General features: G+C 37.2%; 1 protein-coding gene across 3 annotated transcripts in view; it reads left to right on the top strand.

Moving 5' to 3' along the window:
• ETFA (electron transfer flavoprotein subunit alpha) overlaps nt 1–12,773 on the top strand; it is a 40,000-nt gene that overhangs the window by 18,757 nt on the left and 8,470 nt on the right. For all 3 annotated transcript variants that reach the window (XM_074917554.1, XM_074917555.1, XM_074917556.1), the window contains 5 exons: nt 289–388; nt 1,569–1,679; nt 2,907–3,008; nt 3,794–3,862; nt 4,908–4,990. In XM_074917554.1, coding sequence (XP_074773655.1) covers nt 289–388; nt 1,569–1,679; nt 2,907–3,008; nt 3,794–3,862; nt 4,908–4,990 — 465 coding nt within the window. The remainder of the gene's footprint in view (nt 1–288; nt 389–1,568; nt 1,680–2,906; nt 3,009–3,793; nt 3,863–4,907; nt 4,991–12,773) is intronic.

Below are 12,773 nucleotides of genomic sequence, written 5' to 3'. Positions count from 1 at the left end.
ATTCAGTTTTAAACTATTGAAGCAAATAAGCTTCCTAATTTAAGATATTGAATTAAGGGTTTACTTACGGTAAGTCTCATAAAATGTCTAATGTTATTACAGTAATGGGATTTTATTTGACTGCTAAAGCTACATGAGTAGCCCTACAAAAATCTTACAGTTGTATGTGCCTTTGTGCTTACAGGCACCATTATATGGAGTTAAAATCGGAACAGCAGGCATTCTTCTACTGACCGTGTACGTTTTACTTAGCATTTTCTTTGCTAACTTCTCATCTTTAACTTCTAGAATCTTATTCCCAGAGTGGCTGGCAAACTTGATGTTGCTCCTGTTTCTGACATTATTGAAATTCAGTCACCAGACACTTTTGTGAGAACTATCTATGCAGGTGGGTACTCACAAAAGTTATGTTGTATTTGTGCAATAAAGGACCCAATACTGATAACTTTTCTACATAATCCTGTTGTTAGAGCCTTGGAATATGATAGGAATTTGCACTTTACAATCTGAATTTTTGTGGTTCATAAAAATGAAACATCGACATGATGCTTCATGTGTGAGAAAGCAAGTAATCCTGACAATTTTGGTACTGTCAGTTAGAAAACAGGTCTCTCACTAATTAAAAGAATTTGGTAATCTCGTTTATACATACTGCATTTCTTTGTTAATGTACTTCTGATCAGATTTTGTAAAACGTAAGGCATTAAGTTAATTGTCCAGCTTTATTTAATATGACTAGCATTAGTTCTGATTTAAGATATCACAGGGTTATTTTTCCTAATTATGAAGACATTGAACTAATTACTTATAATATTTAGTTGACTTAATTTTCAATTATTTTTTCAGTCTTGTTTCTCTAATGCTTGTCTGACACTGTGTTTTAATTTAGATATAAGCTCATTAGCTTCTGTTTCTTAATTTTACGGTACAAGATCGTACCACGTGTACCAGCGTGGTATTACATTTTGAGTTACATTACCAGAATGAGGTTTTGTGTTGCACTTTTAAGTTGCTTCTCAGTAGTTCACAGTTTCAAGGTGACTTTGTTTATGAATAGCTGGTGTTGCAGCATTTTTCTCTTAGTGTTCCCTGTGGCCTCCAGTGTGAAATAAATACCTTATATAATATATTATTGAGGAAACACAATCCCACAGATAATTCGGGCAAGCCTCATTGTCTTCTGATGAATTCATGCAGCACAGAATAAAAGATCTACTTTGAATTATAGACATTTTGTGTTTAAGAATGGCACTTTCAAAGTTAGTCCCCCCCCCCTTCTGAAATTTAAAAGCTCATTTATAAGAAATGGTTTGAATACTCTGTATAGTTTAAAAATAGAGGATTTGTTATCATACTTCAGAAACATATAGCTAAAAAGCAAATTAAAATATTTGTGACCTACATTTATGAAGTGCCTAGGTTTCAAGTTTTAGTCATCTAAAACTGCAGTTCTGGGAAGTAACTTTCTGAATATTGCCTATTCTAGTTAAGTTTATTTGTATTTTAAAAAGCAGAGTATGTCTGCTATTACCTTCTTTAGAAATATAATGTGACCTTTTTTTTTTTAGGAAATATTCTTTGCACTGTGCAATGTGATGAAGCCATTAAAGTATTTACTGTACGGGGAACTTCTTTTGAGGCTGCACCAACAAGTGGTGGTAGTGCCAGTTTAGAAAAATGTGAGTATTTGTTCAGGTATTTTGTTGGTTTATGTAATAGAGTTGATTTTGCTCACTGCACGGTGATGTTTTGCAGAATTATTTGTAAAAGCAAACATTGTCATAATGATAGCTTTATGTTTTTAATATGAGTACTTGCACTTTTTAGTGATGTCTGGTAAGGGAAGATGTGGATTATCTGCTCACTTGCTGCTTTTTCTTTGGCCAGAAATAGAGATTATCCATGCAGGAATCTGTGCCAGTTTCACTCGATGCTTAAATCTCTGCCACTGCAATCTTGAAACTCTTCCTTATTTAAAGTTCCAGCTGTTTGAACAGCCAGATTGGTTTTCAAAGCAAGATTGAGCAAAAATAAAAGTGGCTGACTATCCACAGTTTTGATTTAATCGGTCGTATTTCAATTGAGAGAGGCCATTACAGCGTCTAGCTAAATTAGTAGCAGTTTAAATGAATTTGAGAACACCCAGTTGTCGTTTTAGATAAGTTTTAACTAAATCAGTTTAAATTACTATTTTAGTGAAGCCAGTGTAGCTTTGATAATAGAGAAATCCAGTCACAGAATCACAAAGTAGTTGAGGTTGGAAGGGACCTTTTGAGATCATCTAGTCCAGCAGCCCTGGAACAGGTTGACCAGGACTGTGTCCAGTCAGGCTTTGAGTATCTCCACGGATGGAGACTTCACAGCCACTCTGGGCAACCTGTTCAGTGTTTGACCACCTCTGCTGTTTTTTGCTGTGGGCCTTCCTATGTCTGTGCTGTAAAGCCAGCAGAGGCACTCGTTAGTAATGTGCTGCGTGCGTGTGTGTCCCAGTCTTTGTACTCTTTCGGGTGGCTTAGTACCTGCCCCTCAACTGTCCTATATTTCCTAATGTCTGTGGATGTTAGGAAGCAAATGCATATTGCAGTACTGAATTGGCTTGTTTGCCTGTTTTAATAAGAACCTTTTAATAAGAACCGCAGTTACTGTGCTGGGTTGATACCAGTGTATTACTTCTACAACAGCCCTTTATTTTAGTGCGGCTTGTACTATAGGTTACTTAAACACAACTAATGAAAGAGGCCTGTCACTCAGCACCATAGAGCAATTACTAGTAGTAGTTAAAAGCCTGTGGTAGAATTGCTTATAGAGTGAACTTTTGCATTAAGTTTAAGCTCGTATTTAAAAGGCTGAAAATACACACTTGACCCTTTGCTTTGCGGATGTTTTTCCTCACCTGATGAATGCAGTAACCCCTCCGCCGCCTGTTGGTCTATCTGAGTGGATTGAGCAGAAGTTGACAAAAAGCGATCGACCAGAGCTTACCAGTGCAAAAGTGGTTGTATCGGGTGGTAAGTAGATAATATTAGAAGTGTGTTATGTTGCATTTAAGTAATGGTACATCTTGATTAAATAATATCTGTAGCAGAACGCTATAATGTGAACCATTAAAAAAAAAAAAAAAATTATGATGTAATTTTGAAATATGGCATAGGGGCCAGTGGGAAGGCACCCAACATGTGTTTCATGAAGAGGCAAAACATGAGTTTAACATATGCTAGCAGGCTTTTTAAGAAGGTTGTCCTATTTGGTGACTCCCTTTAAAATTATAGCAATACGAAGTGGTTTTAGTTACAAATCTGTCATGTTTAAAATTACTGCTAATCGTTACAGGCAGTCCAAACGTTATTATGTAATGACTTTAATGATTTTATTTATGTTTATATTCTGCTTTCAGGTATAAAGTGATGGACTGTGATTATTACTGGATGCCTATGGCTAAAAAATTATCCCACTACAGAGTTTTGTACCTAAAGCCAGCAGAGGGAGCACAAATTAGTAAAAAAAATCCCGTTTCCCTGATTTCAGAGAATGATTCTGATGGTGCTGTGTGCAGGAAGCAAACTAGACAGAGTGGTGTTGCTTTATACATGAAATAATATTAACTGCAAATACAAAAGCTCCAAATATTAAATAGTTTAGTAATATATCCCAAAATACCCTATGCGGGTTTACATTTGTGCCTTTGCAAATGCAAATACTCATACAGAAAGTTTATATAGGCAATAAAAATAATCTTAAACCGTATTATGTTCTCCTTTTTAATTTTTTTTTTTTTTTGTTCTTAACTTTTAAGGGAGAGGCCTGAAAAGCGGTGAAAATTTTAAGTTGTTATATGATCTTGCAGATCAATTGCATGCTGCAGGTAAACTTGTTTTCCTCCTGTTTTTTAACCCTGGCTATTATATTTTTAAAGGTTACATTAAAACCAGTATTCATCTTGAGTCTTTTATTTTCATGTCTCTACTGAATAAATTATTAAAAACTTGTTAGTTTAGTCATAGATAAAGTTTTGTCTTGTCCTTGTGGTCAACTGTGTATTTAAATGCCCGTGTATGAAACAAAATACTAAACTGTAATATCTCTCTCCTCAATTCTACACAACACAAGCTCACAAACAAAAAGTGAAGTTGTATAAATTAAAAAATGGTCTTGGCTCACTTCGAAGAGCTGATATTTTTTTTGTACATTCTTATATTCTGTTCTTTTACAGAATCCCTTTCACAGTTCTCATAGTTTGAGTGGCTCTGTCTTTTTGCTGTGCTTTTGTATTAACAGGAGAAAACTGACCACGTACAGTGTTTCAGCAAAATATTTTAAGTAAAGGTTGTGGGAGGAGGAGGAACTGTTTGCATCAACATTTTAACTACATTAGTTTTAGATTCCACATGTAATAATAAGTGTATAGTTTTACATGAATGGCTTTGTTTTTAAATTGGTGGCTTCACTAACTAAATGTCCATGTGGCCTTTTCAAGTTTACTTTGATATTTTTCTTGACTGTGCCTGACTTTTGAGCTCCACAGCAATATAAGATGGCACATGTGTTCTATTCAAACTTGGAGGAACATTATGGGAAGACATTTATGGGAAAATCCTCTTTTGACAAAGCAACAAGAGAAAATAATGGAAGTATGCCAGACTGAAATCCTTGGTTTTAAATATATGGCCCTTTGGTGCTGGGAGTAAGGATTTCCTGTTGCTTATGAAGTGCATTAGCACTTAGTATTTGGAAGTTTCAGCCAGTGGTATAGAGAGGGATTAGTGTAAGAGCTTTTAAGAGGGAAGTTTCTAAATACGTGCCCTTAGAGTGTGGGACTCTTCAGTAAAATACGTGTGCTTTTATGGTGATAGAAATTTGGCTCGCTAATATTTTAAAAGAAAACATTGGAAATATTTTCTTTCAACTAGTTGGAGCTTCCCGTGCAGCTGTTGATGCTGGCTTTGTTCCTAATGACATGCAAGTTGGACAGACGGGCAAAATAGTAGCACCAGTAAGTATGGAAATATCTTTCATAAAAGAGCTGTGATGTTTTCTAGCATGCATTTTCATTCAAAGCAAATGCTTAGAAATTAGCTAAGTCTTAATACTGAGCCTAACAGAAAAATCTTAGTGTGCCCATTGTGTGGTCACTTGAGCGTGTGTTTGCAAAACTACAGCAGCAAGCTGTGATGTAAAACTCTACTTTGGGTCAATTGGAAGTGCTCTGCAGACAGTTTAGTCAGATGTTTTTGCAGGCTGGATGTTTTCATAGTTGCCCGTGCTCAACCTTTTTAGTTTTTTAACAGCCATCATTGATATGCTAAAAGATGTCATTGCCAATATAATACTTGAAATTATATTAATATGTGTAATATGTGGCTTGATCTCTGGGAAATGTGGTAGTTTTGCTTTTTGTTTCTTTTTATAGGTGATAATTTTTTTTTTTTTTAAGTTTTGGTAGCCATAATTGGATTGTTGTATTTCATCTCTTATAAAAATTTACAGATGTAGCTCATCTCAGTGTAGGTAGAACGTGCACTAGCCCGTTCTGAGATGTGATGATCCATGGACATAAGCAGGGAGCTGTGACTGAGAACATGCGCAGGTATGGCAGTCTGTCAGATGTACACTTTGAGCTGCATAATTGAGTAAACATTTAGCCTTTCAGTAAGCAGTTCTCTTTGATGAGGGTGTATGGCAACAGAAGGCACCAGAGAGCAACTTTTTACATGTTGATGGTTTGATGAAGCCAGAAAGGGAGAGTGAGCTGGAACTTAGTAGAGAAAACTGTCATATTTCAACTGCTGCATTTACCAAATCACAGTAATTTAAATAATACTGAAAAGCTGTACATGTCCAAAGCCTTGGTGGGATCTGAAATGTTTTGCCTTTGTACAATGAAGAGCTGCAAATTTGAGAACTTCAAACCATGACCATTATTTTTCCAGCAATACATCCAGCAGGATAGAGCAGTATTTGAAGATACCAAGGACAGGAACTTGTGATTCCTGGAGTCTGTTGTTTATGCTTCTGAGTTGTTCTGTCTTGAAATGTGGATAGGGATGTTTGCTGCTGTTTTTTTAAAGTCCTCATCAGAGCCCTTCTGATGATAGCCCTGTAGGGCTAAGTGGGGCTATTTCTAGGCACACCAGTGTTTAATGTGTAAGTCTGTGATAACCAAGTGCTACAAAAAACAGATTCTGAGAAACAGACCTATTGATAAGACTTAAGGTCCATCTGCTTCCATGTTGTGACCTTCCAAAATCTTGATAGCGGTGATATTAACCTCTGCTATTGAGGGAAATTGTGAGGCTTTACAGATTGTAAATGCAACCCCAGCTCTTCTTTCTGGTGCTATTTTTCTTTTGTGCATAGATACATAATAACTAACAGTATGTAATTGTTAGTTTTTTGGACATAGTACAGGACAGCTGTAGCCCCCAGCATAATACTTCCTCTTTGCTCAGGGAACATCTGTATTTAAATAGAGTGCACTTTCTTTTGATCACATAGAAGGCATAAGGTCCAGCATACTGCAGCTGTAGGTCTCAGCCAGCTAATCAACACTAATTCAGTAAGTGCAACTGTAACATATATGGGAAGTACAGGTTCCAAAGCTGGCAGAGTTGATTCTCATAAGGAGGTAATCTTTAGCTGGTTGTTGCATACCCAAACCTTTGAAAACCAGGGAGTAAGTTGAGTGGCACATAACTGTATTTTGAAAGGGCACAAAGTGAGACTGACCATCCTTAGTTCTTCACTGCCTAGATACCCATTAATGAAGTGGAGAATGCTAATTTGAAGACAGCTCAGCTCTGGTTTGTGTGTCTTGAGGCTCAACAATGAACATTCTTTCCAGAGTCAAGGGCATATAAACAATTATGTTGAAACAAAAAAAGCTATTTTTTGATGAAGATACAGTGCTATAACTTGCCACAGATGGCTCATAGCAACATGTGGAAGTCATGAAGAACATACAGCCACATCATAGGATCACATCAGTGTCATCATTGTCATCTTCTAGAGCATTGTTAAAATAGCCATGAGTCAGGACTGACTAATGAATGTTTTAACTATGGTGTCAATAAACAATCCTAACTGACACAACTGCATGGTGCTACATCTCTTTGTCAGCAGGTTGATGCATTTCTCTCTCATCTCCCTTCTTAATAAATACTTATTATATAGTGAGTTAGGTAGAGTACTGAGAATTATATGCCCCTTCTTGAAAATTGTTCAGCTATTCTGGATCTTAAAAATATGTGTGAGGACAGCATACAGGGGCTTAGAAGTATAGAAAATATTTTATGTTAATTGTAGGGAAAGTGCAGGTTGAATTGATACTAAACCCTCAGAGTTGCTGACTAGAGGAATTAATATTTTCAGTGTGCTGGATAGGGATCTTAAATATGAGGCAAATTCTTAACCTTCACATTCCTAATTCTACTTCACTGTCTTTTTGGTACTTCAGCTAGAAAATTATTCTGTGCCATAGAAGACAATATTCACTTAAAGGAGGAGTAGAACTGAACTTTCTTGATCAGATCAAGATTATACAGGCTATTTAAACAATCCTCTAGAAGATGACTGCTTCCTGTGCTTGATACCACTAGTTGAGGGAGAGCTCATGATGTTTTACCTGGAAAACTGCAAAGCAGCTTTGTATGTTGATTAGTTATATTAGCTGAGACCTGAGTATTGTGTTTAGCGTTGAACTCCTGCTGACACGGTGTGTGTCCTCCTGGGCGTGTGCGTTTTAAGCAGGGGAAGAATCCTGGATACTAGAAACTGTTGGAGTTTGAGACATACTTGCTCTCCTGTGCAGCTGTTAGTTTCTGATGGGAAAGTATCTTAGTGTATGCTCTTACCCTTCTATTAATAGTCTCTTGCCCAGTCTCAGTGGAGGATTGGAATGCATTGTTTTTAAAGGACTCTAGAATTGGGTCATTTTTGAGAATACAGAGGGAGGAGAGTTAGTTCCAAGCTCAGGAAGAGGGGAGGTGCTTCTACTGCTACTTTTTGTGTCTGACTGCTGGGGAGTGTTTCTGTGCTGATCATTGGGTAAGCAGGTAATAAACTAACTGATCAGTTTATTTCTTCCCTTGTGCTTGGGATTGAGGATTTGGTGAAGGAAGGGTAATTTTGCTCATTGGTCCTTCAGTAATTCCATGACTGTCTTCAGTTTTTAAGAGTGTAGCCCACCTAGTGCATCACAGGACATGAGAACCTCACAGCCACAGCACCTTCCTGAAGTGCTGATACGTGAACAAATTGCCAGTCAAGAAACCACTGTAGTTTGTTTTGCTTAAGTAATGAAAGAACGAAGTTAATTAAGGAGTACAAATTCCACCTTCTTTCTGTTTGAGAATTAGTTCTATGCACTAACACTTCTAAAATAGCCTTGGATCTCTAAACTTCGAGATTTTGTTCATGTTGGAATTTATGCATTTTGTTGGTTTGTGACTGGATCTTTGGTAAACATTTTTTTGCATATAATTTTATTCCAGTTGTTAAAATGCTGGGTGTACTATTTTTGTTTCTGTTAGTACCTTTTTTTACCTGTTGATTTTAGGTGATTGCAGCTCCTGTTTGAACATTCTGTCTTATGTAAGAGAAGGCTGATTTGTATTATTTGATGAGGTGGAAGGAAGGAAATTTTTAGGCATAAGTGGTTATATTAAAATATAAAATGTTACCTTCCTAATTAAAAAAGTAATTTAGTATATTCAATGTCTTTAATCAGTGACAACCATTTTAGCAGTTTGTTTTTTTGTTTGTTGGGTTTTTTTTAAATTAGAAGCCAGTTGTTTTTCAGTATTTCTTAAATGCAGGTGTTCTGCAGAAAAATGAAATTTGGTTCTTAGATTAAGCCCTGTATGTAGTTTCTGCTTAAGAAAAAACCCCTTGTAAGAATGTTCAAATTAGTTGGTTTTGGATAAAAATATCCTTCCCATGAGTGCCTACTGTTAAGTATTAGTTAAGTATATTCAGTTAGAAAATACCAAATTCCCTGCACAAATCAAGCCTTGCAACACCACCCCAGAGTAACTGCTATTTTTAGATGAGAAATTTCAAATAGTCAGGGGTTAATTTTCACAGCAAAAATCTTCCCAGTTCTTTCTATCTTCTTCACAAAAAATAAAAAAAAAACAAGACCAAAAGGAGGGAGGAGAAGAAAGAGGGTAAGTGTTTTTCAGATATTTAAAACAAAACTTGTATAAATGGAACATGAATGCTTCATGTATGAGTTCAGTATGAGTCTTCCTTACCCTAGGTATAAATTAGTGACATTTCTGACATTCAAAGAAGTATGTAATGTTTCTCATGAGCTTCTGTAATTTACTAAAAAAACCCCAAAATTCTGACTGTTGTGACAAAAGGAAAGCAACTACTCTGAGCCTTGAGAAGCTTCTGATAGTTTTTGAACTGTGAGCTTTGCAGTACAAATTTGCAAGGAAGGGGCAGATAGGGGATGATTGAATGTCTACAAATAGGTGTCTAATACCACTTTAGCTATCTGAGGGATAAAAAGTACATCCACAGGACTGGTAGTTACCAGTCTCCCTCTGTGTGACTGGGAAACTTCCTTCTGGAGTGGCAGCTGTGATTCAGGTGGGAAATCCTACACTGTCTACAGTGCCACTAGGCACCTACATTTGGACACCCAAATTGTTCCCATGGGTCTCCCCAAGTTTTCCCTTGTGTCCTATTCTAATTATATTTTCTCTAGCTTTTGAAGGAAGATGGGGTTGTACTGGGATTATCTTGCTCTCCATTTTTTCCCCCCAGAAAACAAATAAAACCTCAGTGTCCCTGAGAGCTGCTTTTTCTCAGAAAATACATGTCATTTTAGACTGTTTATTTTGTTATCTTCTGACCTTGTGAAGGATCTGCTGCTGCCTGAAAACCATCCTTCTAATTTAATCTCTTCAGAGTTTAAATGTTCACTCTCTTTTATTTTCTTTTTTTTTTCCTCTATTGAAGCCTGTGTTTTTTCAGAGTCCTGTTCTATAACTTCATTAGCTTCCTTTGTAGGTTTTCCTAGCTGGCAACAGGTAAGATGTATTTCACAGTCGTAGGACTCAAGGTGTCCATCTGGGGTTTGCCATCAGTGGACCATGGCTAGAAAGCCTCACCTTCACCATCTCAGAATTTATTGCGAGGTTTTCTTCTTGAGGAGGGTACAGTACAGAGGGTCCATCCAGCAGGGAAAGTGTAGCCAGGCAGAACTCCTTATTTTCATATGTTCAGTAGCTGCTGTCTTGATACTTTCAACAATGGGCACAAAATACTAGCAGGCGACAAGAAACTGAGATGGAAAACTCAGGAGGGCAGAGGTTAGGAAATATATGATGTAGTAATAATTGACACTGGATTAAATGATTGTGCTGGAAATGTGATATGATTGCCTAGAAGGCAGGTGCATGTGGATATTGCAAGTGTTGAGAAACCTCAGGTGGGGAAGACAAATAGGAATTCATTGTTGTTCTGGTATGATCACCAGGACTAAACTTACTGACCTGCTTAGCTTCAGTGCTTAAGCTTCGATTTCATACCAGGAGATCTCTCTGAGTGCAATGGATTGCAGGAATTTCAAAAGGGAGGCAGATTTACAACTGTCAGGAAGTGACAGAGGGAAAAAGAGGCACGTTCAAGTGAGATGTTGGTTCAGTTGGAAGGCACAAAAGCCACGGAAGAACAGAAACAATTTAAGGTGTTAAGTAGAAAACACAGGAGTGGAGTGAAATTAGGAACAGGAAAAAGAAAGCTGAATGGCAAGGAAGCATTTCCTGGCACAAGAAATACATGAAGGAGCAGAATGATCTACAGAGCAGTGGAGTTCCTGTTGCTCCACTTGTACAGGAGGGTGGGATGCTTTCAGGGCTTGTCTATGTCTCAGGATGTTGCTAGGCAGTCCCTTTCACTGCAGTGAGTGGCTCTGGCACTTAGTAGTCATCTTCTTGCTTCGGGAGTAGCAGTAAGGGAGAAAGGCAGTATCACATTGGTTACATTATTCCTGTATTTTGTGTTCTTTGTATGTGCTGGCAAAGCAAACTTCACCTAGCCTTGGTTTTGTTTTCTCTCAAATGCTTGAGTGAGTCATGGTTTCGTTGCACACTAAGCGGATACTGGCTCTTCTTCAGTGTTGCTTCCCATCGCTTTCTTAAGGATCCTTTGCTCGCTTAGGTCAGTGTATCTGGTAGGCTTTGCTTCCCTTCCCTTTCCTGTGGGGAAGTGTTGGGAAAGTGAAACGAGGTATATTTTATTCTGGTATCTCTGTTACTTTTTGTTCTCTGGCTCTTAGCTAAAATTACAAACAACAGAATGAACTAATTCCCTTAGCTTCATGAGAAGTGTCACTCCTGTCATCTTGATTGTACTCACTTTAAAAATGTTCTACTCCTTGCTTATTGATGATAAGATCTTTGTTACTTCCTAATTTGTTACACGTACAAGAGAGCATTGAGATAGTAAAGTTTGTCTATTCAAACACATGGTACATTACTTAATTTCTCCTAACTTCAGATAGCTTCTTTGTAGGAATGTGTTATTTGTACATTGCATTTGTGGGTTTTATTAACAGACCAGCAGGTACACTTTTCATTGATAAATGGTTCGGGCTTTTAGGTAGCTAACAGATGGGAGTAGCATTGGGAAAACTGACCGTGCTTGGGAAATTGGTTTCGGAATATCTCCTCTGATAATTCACTATTGTTGAAAAGTAGCTTTATAGTGGCAAACTTTAGAGAGCTGTTTGTATGCAGCTGGGACTGAATTTACAGAGTACCTTTCTCTGACTTGCTAAAAAGCTAAGGATTGACAACCCCTTTCATCCTGCATTATCCAGTGTAGCTTTTAACTCCAAGAAAACTATGTTCACAAATTGATGCTCTGCTCCTTTGGGGTTGGTGCAGAAACATTAAATTGTACTAAAATATTCATATGTAAGTGCATTTAGCTGAAAGCAATTGATGTGCTTTTCCCTAGAGAAAGAAAAAAAAAAATTGCTGTATGGCCCTGCACTCCAGCAGACACCCTAACCACGCTTAAGAGTAATTACATAGCTTGGCTGATCAAAGGTTCTTAAAGTGAAAAAGAACTGTGGTTGGGAGTTCAGTAATGTGCTTCTTGAATGGAACATATTCAACTGCATCAAAGTAGTACATGCTGGATAATTGTTTGATATACAGTGTAATATATATGAGCTAGTGTCAAGCCAGCAAATATTTTATTGGGTTAATAGCTTGTAATTGGAAGGAGTTTCTTGTATGAAGCAATTTTCATTACAAAGATTTCTTTCTAATTTCATTGTCCTTTCACTCTTGCAAAGCAAATAAAATATCAGAGCTGCCTTTAAAAAGAGTATGTGTGCCAGAGAGGTTTATTAAACTAGCTTGTTTAAAAGCATGCCACTGGTAGGATGATAAATTGATGTACACTGAAGGTTTTCAGCATAATTCAAAAATTGGCATAAAAATCAATAGTAGCTGACGGCATGCTTGTAAAGTAACTACCTCATCTTGTGTTGCACCTGTGGATGCACAGTAGTCTCTTATAGCAGCAGTTGCAACTAAAAACTGTTCTTGTGGTTCTCGTAAGCAAATGTACCTTAACTGCCCCAGGGCAGCCTAAGGCATTTTAAAATATTCTCATAGGTAAAAATGAAGTAATATTATATGCCACAGATTATTCTATAAGTAATTGGAAGAGTCAGTATGCGCAGGAAAATAACTGCATTGGTGTATCGGTAATTGTAAACATCTACATGTAGCACTCTTGTGACATTTACCCTA

The sequence above is a fragment of the Athene noctua genome, chromosome 13, assembly GCF_965140245.1.
Source record: "Athene noctua chromosome 13, bAthNoc1.hap1.1, whole genome shotgun sequence".
NCBI lineage: Eukaryota > Metazoa > Chordata > Aves > Strigiformes > Strigidae > Athene > Athene noctua.
This window is presented reverse-complemented; position numbering and strand designations above follow the sequence as displayed.